This window comes from Leptonychotes weddellii, chromosome 11 (genome assembly GCF_054177405.1).
Source record: "Leptonychotes weddellii isolate Sample4059 chromosome 11, ASM5417740v2, whole genome shotgun sequence".
NCBI classification, from domain to species: domain Eukaryota; kingdom Metazoa; phylum Chordata; class Mammalia; order Carnivora; family Phocidae; genus Leptonychotes; species Leptonychotes weddellii.
The window spans coordinates 6710236-6727281 of record NC_138379.1 but is presented as its reverse complement, the minus strand read 5'-3'; the positions used below and the strand labels follow the sequence as shown (position 1 = coordinate 6727281).

At 48.9% G+C, this 17046-nt stretch overlaps 1 protein-coding gene across 13 annotated transcripts; it reads right to left on the bottom strand.

The window, feature by feature from the left end:
* Nucleotides 1–751: 751 nt before the first annotated feature.
* SF1 (splicing factor 1) lies at nucleotides 752–14645 on the bottom strand. 13 transcript variants are annotated; one of them, XM_081797851.1, is made up of 14 exons: nucleotides 13872–14645; nucleotides 12430–12558; nucleotides 9620–9695; nucleotides 6444–6596; nucleotides 6153–6242; nucleotides 5627–5810; nucleotides 5423–5538; nucleotides 5199–5306; nucleotides 4307–4487; nucleotides 3766–4039; nucleotides 3371–3430; nucleotides 3075–3254; nucleotides 2111–2315; nucleotides 752–1675 (listed from the first exon to the last, which is right to left on the bottom strand). In XM_081797851.1, the coding sequence occupies exons 1-14, from the start codon at nucleotides 14269–14271 to the stop codon at nucleotides 1546–1548; spliced, it is 2286 nt and encodes a 761-aa protein (XP_081653977.1). In that variant the 5' UTR covers nucleotides 14272–14645; the 3' UTR covers nucleotides 752–1545. The 13 variants fall into 13 exon arrangements, with proteins under 13 accessions (XP_081653977.1, XP_081653978.1, XP_081653967.1 ...); XM_081797852.1 differs by having other exon boundaries at nucleotides 14241–14642; XM_081797841.1 differs by lacking the exon at nucleotides 2111–2315 and having other exon boundaries at nucleotides 3762–4039.
* Nucleotides 14646–17046: the final 2401 nt, after the last annotated feature.

Here is a 17046-nt window from a genome sequence, read left to right as displayed (position 1 = left end):
AAGGAAAGGCAGCGGGGAGGGGCAGGCACGCAGGCACGGGGCGGCACGGCAACAGCCGGGCAAGGACCTCAGACCTCGTGGAGCCCGGATGTGGATCTTTCGGCTGCCACAACCAGCACGGCCCGCTGCCCCAGACGTGGCAGAAGAAAACCACCTGAGACCCGCCGCGAAGGAGTGCTTCTAAAGCACAAGACAGGGCACTTTTTCGCCCCCTGCCATCCCCAAAGCCTGCAGTGCTGGCAGGCTTCAAGTCACCAGCAGAGAAAGAAAAAGCCACTTGGCGGTTTTAATTTTAGCTGCTCTGTGCCTCACAGGCAGGATTAGTTGGCTTGACCTTTAGTGCCGACGCCTCCCTAGGCCCAGGGCCTTCCATCAGGTGGCAGCTTCCAGGCAGAGATGGCAACCAGAGCTCAGCAAATGTCGGGGTCCAAGCCCCAGGGAAAGGCCTTCAGAACAACAGGGACCAGGGGATTGAGGGGTGATGGGGGTGGGTGGTGGTGGTGAAGAACCCAGTTCTCAGCTGTGAACCAGTAAACAAAGGGGAGATGGTGGGACCACCCACATACTCAGCTTCCACCAGCAAAGCCACACACAGGGACGCAGGCGGGAGGCTCCCTAATGAAGGTCCCAGGGGTTCCCCAGAGAGAACGGGATGGCTGGGGCCAGGTGCTGAATGTGGGCAGGTGAGGTAACTTTGGAGCTGCTGCTAAGTACAGGGGGTTTGATGAGAAAAGAAAAATGAAGAAACAGACCCAGAAAACCACACTGCTCTTTTATTCAATGCAACATCCCCCTTTTAACGCAGTGTTGAATCATACACCGAAAAAAAAGCCCAGAGAAATTTCTGCAGATAAACCAGTGAAGAAAACGCGCATTATACATTATTGTCAACATAATCACTCCATGAAGAGGGAAAGGGAGAAAAAAGTAGAACGAAAAACAAGGAGCTTAAACCCCTAGACACTGCAAAACATTCAGACGTTTGGGATTAAAATAAAATTTGAAAGGAAACCTTCCAGGAAGGAGAGGAACAAATGGAATCTGAGGCAGCTCAGGTGCTCAGGGAGCAAGGAAAGGACTCTCCAGGGTGGCAGACAAGACCAAGGTAGCTTGGGTGGCCCCACCTACCACTGGCAGGGGTGCCAGGATGGGTGTTGGCCCGGAACCTGGAAATTAACCCACTACTCTACTAAGGTGACAAAAACAAAATGTCACACTACAAAAAACAAACAAAAAAACTGGGGTGGTCATGGCAACCTTGAAAATCTTAGAACCAAAAGGAACCCCCCCTTCCAAATAGCCTGACATTAATGGCCAAAGCTTGCACCTAAAACCATTTGCTCCCTCCTCTCCTTGGGAAGAGAAGAACAAGGAATGGAGAAAAAGGAAAGGAGTCTAATTGCAGCAGAAGATCGGGGAAGAGCATCTCCTTGGACGGAGTCTGAAGAAAGGAAGAGATACGGAAATAACAAAGGAAAAAGAAAAAATTAATAAAAATTTCACGATATGGAGCCAGCGTGTTCCGATTCCGTCCACAAAAATAACTCAGGCTGCTTTGCCGAACCATCCTGTCCACCAGGGGCGCTGCTGAGGCTGTCTGCCTGGAAGGGTCACCAATGGGCGCGGAAAGTCCTCACTCTCATGGCTCGGGCCATCGCCGCCGCGGGGAGGGATCCTGGCGGCCCGGTTTGGGGAGAGGCAAAGGGAGTTGGGTGAGGAGAGAAAGAAGACAAAGAAGACACTCGATGCTACGGGGCGCCAGGAGAGCCCAAGCTGGCGCCCCTACTACCACCTGCCCGTTCCCAAGCGAGTCCTCAGTCGCTTGGCCCAGCCCGGTGCGTGCACACACACACATGCGTGCACACAAATCACATGCGTGCATCCCAATGTCTGGCTCCATATGGTGAGGTTCGGCGTGTGTTTAAACGAGACCAATTCTCTCTCTATATAATATATATTTTCTTAAAAAAACCGAGTCTAGTTCTGTGGTGGAGGCGGTGGGGGAGCTGGAGGCATCCCGAAGGGCGGCATGCCCGCCACCCCCATGCCCATCATGGTGACAAAGTTAGAAGGGTCCATGGGAGGCGGAGGAGGAGGGGGCGGGGCATACATCATGCCGGCGGAACCAGGCGGCGGAGGCGGCGGAGGGGGAGGGGCCCCGGGCGGCAGAGGCGGCTGGACCCCGGGGGGCAGGGGCACCATAGTGGGGTTGCCTTGCATCTGAGGGGCTCCTGGAGAAGCTGCGGCAGCCGCCTGCTGCTGTTGCCATGGCGGGATGGACCCTGTGCCAGCGCTCGTGGTGGTAGTCGTCGTATCTGGGGTGGTAAAGAAGCCCAAGGTCACACGCGCGGGGGCACACCGCGGCTCTCTGCGGCTGCTGCCTTGGGATGGGGGGGCGAGGGGCGCCTGCTCCTTGCTTGGCATGCGGTACGGTGGTGGGGGGCGGGCGGGCGGGGCTGTCCTGGTGATGGGGAGTGGAGGGGTGGGCAGGACTACCCTGGGGTCAGCCTCGAGGTCTCTGGGCTTAGCAGAGCAAGCCCTTTGTCACCAGTGCCCCTGGAAGGGCTGAGGAGGAGGTACCAGACATAAGAACCGGCTCTGACATCCCTCCGCCCATCCGCCGCCACCACCGAACGGCACATTCAACCTCAAGGCCACAGCTACTCTCCCCACAGCCCGGTCCCATCCCTGCCGTCTCTCAGGCCCCAGTCACGTCCCTTGCGCAGCATGCAAGCACCCTCCCCACCCGGGCCTTACACACAGGCTCGGGCCAGCCAGCAGCCGGCAGCTCACACAGCCCAGCCAGTGAGAGCCTGGATTTCTGGCACCCTACCTACGATGGCAGGTTCCCTCCAGGTCCCCCAAAACCGCTCCCCAGACACAACCACGCCAAACATCAGCTCTCTTCCCCAAGACCCCCAGGGGCCATGAGGCCCTTTCTGCCTGCACCCCCAGCAGAGAGCAGCGTCTCCTGCCTGGGTGTCTGCCTGCCTCTGTGAGCCGTGAGCTTCTCCTGCTCTCAGCCCCACCTCCCCATCCCACCCACCCCCACAAGCCCAAAATAGTCCACTCACTTTGCTGCCATGGCAAGGGGGTACTGGAAGCCATACTGCTGCTGGGCGGAGGGGGTGGCGGAGGCTGCTGCTGCTGCTGCTGCCATGGGGGAAGAGGGCCAGAGGGAGGGGGCGGGGGCTGCCCACTGGGCGGCGGCGGCGGCGGCGGCATCATGCCCATAGGCGGCGGCGGCATCATACCTGCAGGGAGGCGGAGGCGAGGGTGAGGCCTCGGGGGAGGAGAGGGACTCGGGACGGAGACCCCACTCCCAGGCCCAGGGCATACCCCAGAGTGAGCAGATGACAGGCCGCATTACCTTTTCCTTGATGCAGGCGATAGACCCCAGAGCCCACAGGCGTACTTCCCAGGTACTGATCTTGATGGAAGGAAAGAGCAGGGACTTAGCAGGACATTTGAACTGGCCAGGGAAGATGCCCCCACCAACAGCTTATTTGATTCACACAGGTTGCAACCACTACCCTTTTAAGAACCGTTCTGGAACCTTGCCTTGAAGACGTAAGTCTGTGTCTACCCCACACACAAACCGCTTCCTAAGCCAGGATAAAGTCTTGCTCCTTCTGGAGCCCCAGCCTTGGCAGGAGACCCGATGCAATACCCAGCCACTTTGAGAGCTGCTTCCGGTTCGCAGCAACCTGACGTCACCCTTGCTTACCCCAAAGCCCCAAGGTTTCTGGTCTGACACTTACTTACCCATTGGAGGAGGGCCATGATGCCCAGGTGGGTGGGGGCCCTGGTTCATCGGTGGTGGTGGCGGCTGCATCCAAGGGGGTGGGGGTCCGTTAGGGTTGTGCTGCATGGGATGTCCACCATGCCCACCTGTCAGGCTGGGTAATGGGTGTGGGAAGCTGTGGGGGCCGCCTCCAGGCCCACCAGGACCACCTCCGTGCATGCCATGGTAGGGCCGACTCTCTGAAGGGCCAGAATTCATCCAGGGTGGGCGGCTCTGGGTGGTGGACATGAGAGACTACGTGAGAGCATTTCCCGCCAACGTCCCTGCCTGCTCCCCCTGGTGGCAACACTGTTCTTTCGGCTATGCCAAGAGGACCAGAAAACACACAAGGACAGGATCTTCCTAAAGTGAAAGATCCCCGAACATCCTGACACCCGGAAGAACAATGTTGCCAGCCATGTCTGTCACTGCGCTCTACCCAAAGCACCTGGCCACAGCCCTCAGTCTCTGAGGAAGAGAATGGGGGCGGCCAGACCACAAGCAGCAGCCCCTGAAACTCACCGGTGGAGGTGGGTTGTTGGCAGGAGCAGCAGGCCGAGGTGCACTGGCCAGGGGCGTGGTGGCGGGCCCCGAGGTGGAGCCCACAGATGCCGGCACTGGCGCTTCGCCCAGTTCAGCCATGAGAGACAAATATTCCTTATCCATCCGTGCTTTATCCTGAGCTGACTGGGGGTCACCAGGCCTGAAGGCAGGATAAGAAACACAGGAAAGTAAAAAAGAAGAGGAAAAAAACTCATTAACAAGGAAAGTTCTATCCTGTAGAAGAACTGACATAGAGTTCTTTGAAGAATTCAATCATCCTTTCTAACCGTTCCTCAAAATAGTCTCATCAAGTCCTCAGTTCTGCGCCCAGCTCTGCATCTGGGAGACCACGCGGATTTCTGCCGCAACAGAAAAGATCGAGAGCACCCAGCCAGCCACACGAGCTAGGAAAGCACAGGCTCTTCCGAAGAGCAAACCTTCATCAAATCCTACATTCCCAGTTTGAGGGAAGGAAGGTCTATGCAGGACTAGAGCACCTGCCAGGTTTTCCAAAGGAGAACAAAGTAGAAAAATGTTGCTATCAAGTGCTGGTTCAAAACTGGCCAAAAATCCAGATGGCTTCTGAAACCGATCCTAAGCAGCAAAAGGTAATTAATACTGAGCCACAGTGGAAACATTTACACTCAGGATGGAAATTTCTAGTTTTCCTGAATTCAAGATGAGCCACAAAACACAGGTGTTCGCACAAGCTGCTTCTCATCATCCTGGGCTTTAACATCACACCATTACAGACCACATTCACAGAAAGGAAGCTTCTCTAGAGCCCAAAGGTTAACAGCAACCAACCAACATGCTCAAGAAATGTCTTGAACGCCACGGCTACAAAGAAGCCATAATCCCAGGCCCTCACCTTTGGAATTTGCAATCGGAAGCGATGTGTCCAGCCCCACCACACTTGGTACACACTGTGGTATTGGTAATGCTGCGTGTCTCTGAGCTCTGCCAGGGTCTTAAGATCCTGTTGAGGAAGAAGGGGGAAAAAAAAAGAGTCATGTCAAGGGCTACGGCCAAGCTTCCTACTTCCACAGGTTCTTCAGGTTTGTACACTCTCTCCACTCTAAACCGATCACACACCTGTTATCATCTTCCCGAAGGGTCCCATTCAAGCGAGCCAACTCCCGAAGCTGCATCTTCCGTAGATCATTCTGGTCCTCAGGGGTCTCAATACCCTGCTTCAGGATGTTTCTTATCTAGTGGAGATGCAAGGGGCACAATTACATAAAGCGCTGGGGCCACCACTAGATTTCTAGCAAGAGGCTTCCTTTCTGGCTGCCTCACCTGTTCCACAGCTTTCTTCACATTCTCCATGGTGTTGGCGGTAACTAGGGCATGAAGTGGCTCATCTTCTCCAGGGAGCATCTGGCCATCTTTGCGGCCAACTTTCCCTTCTTTAACAGACCCTTTCCCCCGGATCATAATCTTGGCATTACACTCCTTCTCTATGTTCTTCAAGGTGTTCCCTCTATCAGGGGCAGAAAAAGTTGAATTGTTAGATTTGACAGGCAAGTTCCCATGCCAGAAGGGACAGAGTGGGCGGATCACACCGGCAGGAAACCCTGAGTGCAGAGTTGGATTTTCCCACCAAGAGCTCCATGATCTCTTTTAAGTTAAAGGCAGCCACACCAAATCTGTAAGATTTGAGTTCTCTGCAGTAAAACGGGGTTGAAGAGATTTTCTCACAGCAAAGTGTGAACTCCACCAAAAACAGGAAGGGAAGCCATCAATGGCACCCAGCTGGGCCTAAGACCGATACAGCTCACAGTTTCTTAACAATCATGTATCCCACAGGGTAGCAGTTACTCACCTGGGCCCAATCAGCAGCCCCACAAAGTTGATTTCTGGATACTCGTCTTGTGGAATCATTACTTTATCGCTCACCCGTGTTGCTGGAGGTCTAAAAAAGAAAAGACTCATAGACTCTGCATGTTTCTGAGAGAAAACACAACCCACAGCTTTTAGAACTAACCTTGCTACCATGTATTAACTATACATGATTTGAGGACAAGTGGTGTGACGTTAGTACCAAAATAGTTCCACCAGATCACACGTGATCTGTACATGTCCTTGGCCTGGACAACCTAGCCCCTCTGCTTACTTGTAATCTGCAGGTGGCTTGAAATCAGGGTTGAGGGCAACCATCTCCGTGATGAGGTTATGCCGCTCCTCTTCAAGCTTTTTGCGGGTGCGGAACTCGCGGGTGTTAAGCCGCTTCCCCTCGCTATTGTAGATGGGCTCAGGGGAAGGGGACCTGTGGGAAACAGATCACTGTTACTGCTCTGCCTTCACTCTTCTCATCCCACATGGGCTAAAATTAGTCTTCCCCAGCCCCTCTGCCTCTCAGACCCTAACACAACACTCTTCGGAGGAACCGACCGTAACGTGTGCTACTCAAGATCGTGTGGAATGGGGAGATGAAAGCTGGCTTAGCATTAGGGGGACTGGGGTGTGTGTGAGAAAGGAAAAAAAGGTCTTGCTTCTAAATGTTGAGAAGAAAAAAGTCTGTCCTTCTGGGGGAAAATCTTTGGACTGTAAATGGCAAGGACAGTATCATCCTCTGGAGTCTTCTTGCCAAATATGGATTTTTCATTTTTAAAAATTGTACATTATTACAACTTTATGAACCACGGAAACCCAAAAGTTTAGGTAAAATGTGAACTCTTGCAGAGCTCGTGCCCTATCAGGAAGAGTGTCTGCACCCCTGCCACATAGGAAGTATGAGCTCTTTAACCCAGTGCAACTGGGACTCAAGGCTGCTGCAGCTACTTGGCCCCACAATGGAGAGAGATGGTTCAAGGCTTCGTCTCTGCTTTTCCTTCAATGGCCTGGCTGGCTGTGTCCAAGGCCCAGGAGTCAACCTGTTTTCTGGCTGTTCGAGGTTGGGGAGTCTGGGTAGAGAAAAACGTTAACGTGCTAAAGCAGCTTCTGCTAGAGGCTGCAAATGCAGATTTGGTCAAGTACTTGTCTAGGGTCTGGACCTGCAAACGGCAAGGGGAAAACCTAGGATTCTCCACCAGAGTTTACAAGTCCAGAAAGCAGATTTTCTCTCTCTCATTTTTTTAAGGAGTAAAATGCTGTTGCTACAAGTAAAAAATAGTAATGATAAAATGGTCAGTTTACCACAGCTGGATTTTGCGGTAATAAAAAAGAGAAGTTACACTCCTAGAATTCTGAGTTGAGATTACAAAAAGGACCATAGCTTGATATTCTGAATGAAAATTTAGTAGCAGCTGCAAGAAGGGAAGAGACCATGTGGATCAGGTTATTAAAAAAACATCCTGAAAGTAGTCAAGACTCCTATACCCTTGGTTTAGTTGAGAGAACCTTGCCTAGTTGGAGAGCAAGGACTGAACTCGGCTGCTCCCACTGTCTTCAGCCTAAAGGGAACCATGTCATACCACGTTACACACACGATGGAATAAAAGGTCAGGTTTGTTCATGGCTAATGACGGCTAAATGACACCTCCGTTTCTAACATTTATATAAACTGTTAACACAATCCAATAATAATGAACAAAAGCAAATATACCCCAGCTCATTAGACTATCATCTTATACATTTAAGTCTACAAGAGATTTTTAAAACATTTTTAACTGTGCAACTTAAGCAACATCAAAATAGCATAGTGGCTTAATATTGAGAATACACCTTCTTAGGAAATAACCTCAGTAAGGTAAGAAACTCATGCAGTTCCCTCCAACCTGGGCTCAAAAGCAGAACCAGTCAGGCATTAGGCCCTCTTTCAAACTGAATACAAGGGAGAAAAAAACTGCTCTGGTTTTATTTCTAATGTGCTTGATGTTTCTAATTCCCACCCCGTAGCTGTCTAGAATTAGGCATTTCTGGCTAATCAACAGAACAAGGTTTACCAGTACCAAATTGGTCATTTAAAAGCCTCACAACAGTTTAATCTCTTCCCAAATTGTGGATGTGAAAAGGCAAAAGCTAATATTCTAGAGGTTATATTGGCCCAATTTCTTCACTTCAAAGAGGCATCATATAGATCAACTAAACTCTAATCCCATTTCTCCAGGAAGCAAAGGTTTGTTAAAAATTCAACCTTTTGAGGAATTGCCTGGTAACCTGTTAGACGTATTATTAAAGGGAAAAAGGCCAAAAAAGCACTCAACAGTTGTGGTCTACAACCTACAATGCAAATCTTTAAAAAAAAAAAAAAAAAAATATATATATATATATATATAAAACACAACACAACCCTCCAACCAAAATCTACAGGTAAAAAAATAATAAATTTCATTAAGTAAAATTAAAGAGCCCAAATGGTGAGATTAAGTTAATTTGTTCCCTGGCAAAGGGCAGCAGAAAGATGCATAAGTGAGTGGCTTCTAAAATCACATCATCTTCCTGATTTAACAAGCCATTAATCGGGTAATAAAAGCTAAAAACACTACTTTTTGAAGTGAAGTGTTTTCAACTATGCCGCATGCACTAAGAGCAATTTCACAGAGAGGGAGGCATATTGCCCTTCTATTAAATGGACCAAATTTAGCTGTTCGAAGTTCAACCAGCCAATAAAATTCCTGGTTAAAAAGTTAATTTCCCTCAGACTTTTTACTTTTCAAAGGTGAGAGAAATTGTAAACTGGAAGAACGTGACTACAGATGTTTGAAGACCACACTCTTAAAAAATAAAGGTGATTCAGGGTTGGTTGCTAGCCTTCCCAAAACAGGCGAGAATATTCTGGACCCTCCCAATACCCCCAGGCAATGGCCAAGGCGGAAAATTCACTGACAGTGAAGGAAGCTGGTTAGAAATCTCATCTATTTTAAAACCATCTCAAAACCATGAGCAGGAAGACTGCAGCAATGAGCTAACCAGACTGAGCTTCTGGTCTGCTCAAATTCAGTGATGCTCAAAAATATTCTTAATCCCTGCACCATGTACCTGTGAGAAAAGCTCTACACCCTCGGCTTTCAACCAAAGCAGTTACTGAAAAGGCTGGTTAACGGGCCACCTCACTATCCCTACGGGTGGGTAAATCAGGTTAAAATCTAGGTGCTTACCAATTGGAAACCAGATGTCCATTTTCCTGTAACTTTTTATTCTGCTAGTAATTAAATTTCATTCCAATTTTCTAACTGACGACTGACCATATAGATTGCTAATTAAACTCTAGGCCCCAGAATGGTTAAAGTATTATCACAGTCGTCTTACTAGGATTTCATTGAACTGACACAATATGTTGCCACCAGTAAAACGTATTGAGAAAAAGGTAAAAGCGTTACTGTCAGCTGGTTAAAACTGTTTCCCAACCTGTCCTCAGGGTTAGGGGGGATGCCCAGGTCTCCTGTGCGCAGTTTACGAGTCAGGTCTTCTATCTGCAGTTGCACTGGAAGAAACCAGGTTAGGAAAGAAAAAAAAAGGATGGAAAAAAGACAATGTTACCAAAAAACATCTCAAATCTCAACAACAAGCATGAAGAACTCGGAGACTTTGAAAGGGACGACTGATCAGTGAACACATTGAGGCAAAAACCCCCAACCACCTATCGGCAGGAGTCCATTTACATCTATAGATATTTTTCACTTCAAAATGGTTAACACTTAAGGAAGCAAACAGTTTGTTGGAAGAGGGGTTAGCAGTATACACTGTTCACTAAGGCTAACATCAAAGCAATTATTAGGTGTTTCACCTCTCCCTCCCCTCCAAGGCTTGCTATACAATTGGCACCCAGAACAAACCATGTTATGTTATCACCAATACCCTGTTCCCAAACAAATTACTTCGAGGGCAAGACTCTTGAGAGTTTATTTTTCTTCATTAAATATTAAGCATAGCCCAAAATGAAATCCAATTAACATGGGACAAGGAAAAATACCAGTTGAGCAAAGATCATTTTCACTGATACCAGGTTCAAAATTCCTTGAACATGTTAGACATTTAATAACCAATTCAACACCTCATAAAAAGCCTATTGTACATACTCTTTCTGTACAACCAGATCCGTACTAATAAGGATCTCCCAATACCTGTTGCTTTTATTCGAGTCTTAGGTAACAATCCATATACCTTAATAAACCAGTAACCGTGAGACGTTAAGAAGTCTGTTCTCAGACTTGCTCCTCAGGAGGGGAGTAAAAGTAGGGGATGTAGAAAATAGAAAGTGTGGGTCAAGGAGAATGTGTGGCCCTCAGACCTTGACAAAATGAGGCTGTACATAAAAAAGAGAGGAAGGTTTCACAGAAGTTCAATGACTCCAGGGAAATGTTACCCGGGTGACTTCTCAAGATAATGGCAACTGTAGAGCCAGATCACAGTCTTCAGCGTGCTGAAGAACCACCTGTTTCTTACCTTTGCAGCATCTGAAAGTTGTGAGCAGGCATCTCTAATAAGGGCAAGTCTTAGTGGGTTGGGTTAAAGTCGAGCTGGCTCCAAAACAGGATTAATGCATGTCTAACCCAAGATACCCTCCTACTTTTAAATACACCCCACAGGGCTATACCACATACCCATTCCAACTCCAAAGAACTGAAAACCCACATTCATATCAAGAGAAGATATTGGGGGCATTGTACAAAGCAGTGTGTACCCTGAGAGACAGAAGATGAATTAAGATACATAGATCCCTAAGCTCTTCTACGCCAGAAAATTTCTGACTTGACAGTCAAGTATTTAGCTCAAGAACTCAAGGTGAAAGTCAGCTTCATGGAGGCAGGCAGCCCTCCTAACTGAACTGTAGGGGTGTGGGGTCTGACCTGAGGAAAACTGGCACTTAAATCAAAAGTCTGTGATCTTTCTTGGAGCTGAGATCTACACTGGCCTCTGCTTTGGCTCTATCCACTTTTGATTAGAGCTATAAATACCCTCAGGGCTCAGTGCATTAACTCCCTGCACAGGAAGAGAACTGGAGATGTAGAGAATAAGTCTGTTTTCCCCCCCTTTCTAAGTCTGCTTGTGTCCTTGGAATGTCATTCCACTAAGGACATTTCCACAAGGTTGTAAAGACCCAGGCCAATCTAATGAGACAAGCGGGTGGGTGGAAGTAAATTGGAACAGTGGGGAAAGAAGAAATATTAGTACCGTGAAAACAAGGTAACAATTCCAACACCTCAAAACTCTCAGCAGTTAAAAAACATAAGATATAATGATCCTCAAGAATAACACATGCCAGCCCTGAAGCTTTTGATCTGTGAAGGATACAGCCTCATAGGCCTAGACGGCCTTTGCCCCAATTTACTCCAAAGGGGATGTTTATTTGGTTAGTAGGAAATGTTCATCAAGTGAACTTTTTGGAGACAGCTGCAGATACATGAATAAAGGTAAAACTCGCATTAAAAACCTTATATTTAAAAAAAGGTAATTTTGAGGTTAACTTCATTTACACTGTGGACAATTATTGTTAATTCTTGAAATTTCCCAACAGATAAGATCTTTTATCCTACCACCTCATTCCATATCCAAGTAGTACCCCTTTCCCAGCAGAGTTCTTTGATAGTAAATAGTAAAAGAGCCCTCGTTTTAAGACAGCTCTCCAAAGACCAAACCAGAAAAGATGCTGAAGGAAAGGTTAAATTCAACAAAATGGTAAAAAGGGGTGCACTGTTCAACACTTTCAGGACCACTCTTTGATTAAACTGAGTTTTTCTTTTCAGAAAGTACCTATAAAAATAAAAGACATTTGAAGGGGAGGGAGGAATATGAAATGGTGAAAGGCCATGCTGTGAAAAAGGTACTTAGTTTATAATACCTGCAGTGTTCTCCACTGGGGCCGTGTCCAGAGAGGCAGAAGACACTCACCTCACCAACTGGCAATGAACAGCAGCTGAAAAGGGTGGGGTGGGGTGCTGGACTGGGGACTACCCTCACTCCTAAGTGGGTCCCTCTACCTTCCTGGCACTCATGGAGAACACTGCTGTTACGAACAGACCAAAACAAGGAGCTTCAAATGCAGGACTTACAGAGTAAAAACTGATGGGTTATGTCAAAGTCATGAAAGTACACCTGACCATACCTCATCTCAAAAGAACAAGACTTTAAGGTCTCAAACTTATGACACATGAAATGTTGCTCAGAATAAATCATATCAATCTGACAACGTATTTGGATGCAGAACGTGTATTTACCTATATAAGCTCTTTCTTGTTCCCGAGTAAGTCCAGGGGGGATGACTGTAGGCATTCCCGGAATCACCGTCTTCTGTTCCATTGTATCTTGGTTCCAGCGGCTCCTCTTCCGCTTCTTACTTGGAAAGTCTGAAGGCAGATAAAGTCCATCAAATGCAAATATAAACCAGCAAACTAATTACCAACAGGCAGTTCAGGATACTTATGATATTAGACACAACCGCGACAAACTGGGAAACTGAGAACTTGACCTAAAATATATATAGCAAAAAAATGAACACAAACCCGAGAATTCAGAGACACATGGCCACCACAAGAGTACCTAGCTCTGGATCCGAAAAAGTAACATTTCACATTTATAATACGTATCCAGAAAAACTGTGAAGTATGTAAACAAGCAAACACATCTTTCAGATATGCAACAACCACCATGAATGTTTTAAAAGCCCCAGGGGAGACAAGGTATACTGAATAATCATACCTTGGTAAAGCAAGATCGGGGAAACTGCTGATTCTTCTCACCTCCACTCCCCACCAATCACCTTTCTAAGTGGGCCGAACACAACCAAACCTATGATTTACTAAGTGAAAAGGCCCAGTTCTTCAACAAGATCACTTTTTTCCTTCAGAAATTTAGCCAAGATAAGGACTCCATTTTCCCAGCTAACTAGACACTTAACATCTGAACTCCTAGAGGACGTATCAAAGTCCGACAAAAAAAAAAAAAAAAAAGCTATACAACAGCAGCCAAATCCTCCTCCTCTGATACAGAGGCATAAACTCCATACACATTGGTACACACAAGTCAGTTCTACTTCCCAGGGGGAAACCCCAACAACTAAGGGGAGGCATATCTGACTTCTCCAAGATAAATGGAAATTAGGAAAAAACTCCCTCCCCGAAAAGTGCATCAGACCCAATCACACGCTAAGGATTTTCGACCTCTTTCTTTCACTGTAGTGAAAACCTTGCCCTACTATAGAAATAAAAGCTACTCTTGCTACTTTTCTGCCTTTTGGACTTCTCTAGAACCAAGGAAGGAGGTGCTCCACATTACCAGTTGACCATTTCACGCCCTCCTGACATGCACACCCACCACTCCATCCACCAAATCAACCTACTCGACACCGCTCTCCGATACCAGAGTCTAGAATACAACACAGACCCCCCCCCCACCAGATTATAGTCGGGCCACAAAGCCCGGCCGCCACACTGCGCCTGCGCACAGCAACCCTCCGCTCTCCACCCCCCACCCCTTCCAGCACGCGTGCGCACTCGGGGCCCGAGAACCGGGCCGCGCGCCCCGTGGCGCCTCCGCCCGGGGCCTCCCCGTGCGCGCGCGCGCCCCTGCCGCGTGCAGCCGCCGTCGCCGCCGCCGCGCGCCCCTCAGGCGGCCGGGCCCGTCCGCGCGACGCCTCTCGCGCTCTCTCGGCCCGACTCACCTCCTCCGCCGCCGGCCGGGCCCGGCTGCTGGTCCTGACGGGGCGGCTGGGGTGGCGGCGGCTGCGGCGGCGACACGCGCTGGTAGAGCGGCGGCGGCGGAGGGGGAGGCTGCGGCGGCGGGTACGAGGAGCCCGGGGAGGGCGGCGGCGGCGGTGGCTGCTGGGGAGGCGGGGGCGGCGGCGGTGGCGGCGGCGGCAGCGCCGCGAAGGGGAAGGCCGCGGTCAGGGCCCCCACCGAGCCCACGGGCGGGGGCGGCGGCGGCCCGGGCACCAGCAGCCCCGCCCCAGGCCCGGGAGCAGGCGGTGGCCCCGGCTCGAAGCCCCCTTTGGGCCCGGAAAGGGGGGGGAGGCCGGGGGGGCCCAGCTTACCCAGCGGCGTGGCGTTCGCTCCGGTCGCCATGGCGCCCCCGGGGACCGGCACCGGCGGCTCCTTTTAGGCGGCGGTGGCGGCTTCTTCTTCGCGAATCTTCCGGGGGGAGGGGACCCGACTGCGCTGCCCCGGAGCGCGTCCTCTCACGCGGCGGGCGGCGGCGGCGCGAGACGCACAAAGAGGGAGGAGAGAGGGCGCCGCGGGGGCGGGCCGGGGGCGACGGGTCCGAGGCCTGGATTGGGCCGAGCCGAGGCAAGGGGGTTGGAATCGGCGGCCTCCAATTGGTGGAGCCTTAGCCCTCCTCGATGCACGCTGGGATTGGCCGGACCGTTAGGCCAGGCGAAGAAATGGCGGCCGAGCCTAGCGAGCTGGGAGGTGTCGCAGCGCGCACTTCATTTGTTACTGCGCGAACTGAGCTCGGAGTCCAGAAAGGAGGGGATAGGGTGGGGCAAACTCTGTGACGTAGGGGCAAAGGGCTTTCTCATTGGTTGAAGTTGGTTGAGTCAATCATTCTCTGTTGCGTCGTAGTGTCATGGGATTGGCTGTCGCTTGTTCGATTCTTTTTTCTACTCCCCTCCCACGGGGAGCAGTTTCGCTGGGATTAAGCGAGAGGTCGCGGCTGTACCCCGGTTGAACGAGATTTACCGCCGGGGGAGGAGTGGAGCAGGAGCGCGCATGCGTAGACGAGGCAAAGCTACCTCGACCCCGGGGTCCGTCGCGGAAGCCCTAAGTGACGTAAATTCTCGATTCCCATGGTAACCCGGCACCGAGGGACGAGGGAGGGGCCGGCGCGCGCCCGTAAGCCGGATCCGTTGACTCGCCGCAGGTAAAAAGGGACTTCCTGTTTTTCTTAAAAAAAAAAAAGTTATAAAATAGTCTTTTTGAAGGATCAAAGCAATATTTGGGCCTATGGAAGAACACCTAATTTTAGGCGGAAAACAATATAAAGTCAATTCCAAAATTAATTTACAAGTACATTGCATTTCCATTGGAATTTCAACTGGGTTGGGGGTTGATTACATCATCTTAAAATATAATTTTGAAAATAGTGGGGAAACTTGTAAACGAGGTTGAAGAGGAACTTGCTTTTCAGACAATAGGAACAGCACACAAGACAGGATAATGAAAGTGATTTTGTTGTAGGAAAGACAGATTAGTGCTACAGAATGGAGACTGGAAATAGATTCCCCATAAGTAAGTAGATTCAGTAAAGAAAAAATTTAGCTAACAGATGGTGTAGGGTCCTAAATTAAACAATAAAACAGACCTAGAATACAATATAGGCGAGTGTCACGGTCATCTAAAGGTAGAGACTTTTAGGGAAACGAAAACTCAGACCAATGAAAGATATACTTGATCACCAAAGAAATTAAAACTGATGAAAGTTAACAGACAGTAACACATTAGGAAGATATACTTGCCATACATGATAGCTAATATGCAAAGAAGTCTTAAAAAATAATTATAGGGGCGCCTGGGTGGCTCAGTCGTTAAGCGACTGCCTTCGGCTCGGGTCATGGTCCCAGGGTCCTGGGGTCGAGCCCCGCATCGGGCTCCCTGCTCGGCGGGAAGCCTGCTTCTTCCTCTCCCGCTCCCCCTGCTTGTGTTCCTGCTCTCGCTGTCTCTCTCTCTGTCAAATAAATAAATAAATAAAACCTAATTATAAAATAAGACAAAAACAATAGAAAATGAGCAAAGATTGTAATAGGCAAGTCTCAGAAGAGCAAATCCAAATAGCAAAAAAACATGAAAAGACAGCAGTACCCACCCTCCGCAGGAAAATGCAAATTAAGATGATAAGGAGGAATCTCTTTATATAACCATCAAAATAGCAAACAACCAATGTGCTAACACTACTGAGAATTTCTTTTTTGGAAAGCATTTTATTATCTATTAAAATTGTACCCCTTTCAATGTATCAGTCCCACTCCTGGGAATCTGCCCCAAAGCAAGGCGTGTGATTATATAATGTAATGTGTTCATGGTTTTCTACTGCATTTACTGCAGCACTGTCTGTAATAGTGAAAATCTGGAAACAAAGTGAGTTTCCTTTAATAAGTGAAGGGTTCAATAAACTGGAATCCCTAACCTATTTTAATAGGCAGACTTGAAAATCAGTTAATCCATACCAACTAATTTAGAGGGACGTCTGTGCTATTACTAAATAAAAAAAACAGAGATATATTACATTATCTTGTTTTTGTAAAACCCTATATATGTGTGCACGTGCCTGTCTGCATTTGATTACGCGAGGATAGAGAAAGCTATAGAAGGGTATACGCAGCATGTTATTAGTGAAGACATTGGAGAAGAAAACAGGTTACCTGGAAATTGTTCCATACATTTCAAGAACTCAACGTATTTTTAAAATATGCTTCATGTGACACCTGGGTGGCTCAGTCGTTAAGCGTCTGCCTTCGGCTCAGGTCATGGTCCCAGGGTCCTGGGATGGAGTCCCACATCAGGCTCCCTGCTCAGCGGGAAGCCTGCTTCTCCCTCTCCTACTCCCCCTGCTTGTGTTCCCTCTCTCGCTGTCAAATAAATAAAATCTTTAAAAAAAAAAGACTTACTTTTAAAAAAAAGTTTACAAAATCTTGGTGCACCTGTGTGGCTCAGTGGGTTAAGTGTCCAATTCTTGATTTCAGCTCAGGTCATGATCTCAGGATCATGCGATCACACCTCCCCCCCTCCCCCCACTGGGCTCTGCTCTCAGCAGGGAGTCTGCTTGAGGATCCTCTCTCCCTCTGCTCCTCCCCCTGCTTTACAAGTTTTTCATTCTCAATAAACAAATAAATAAATAAAAAT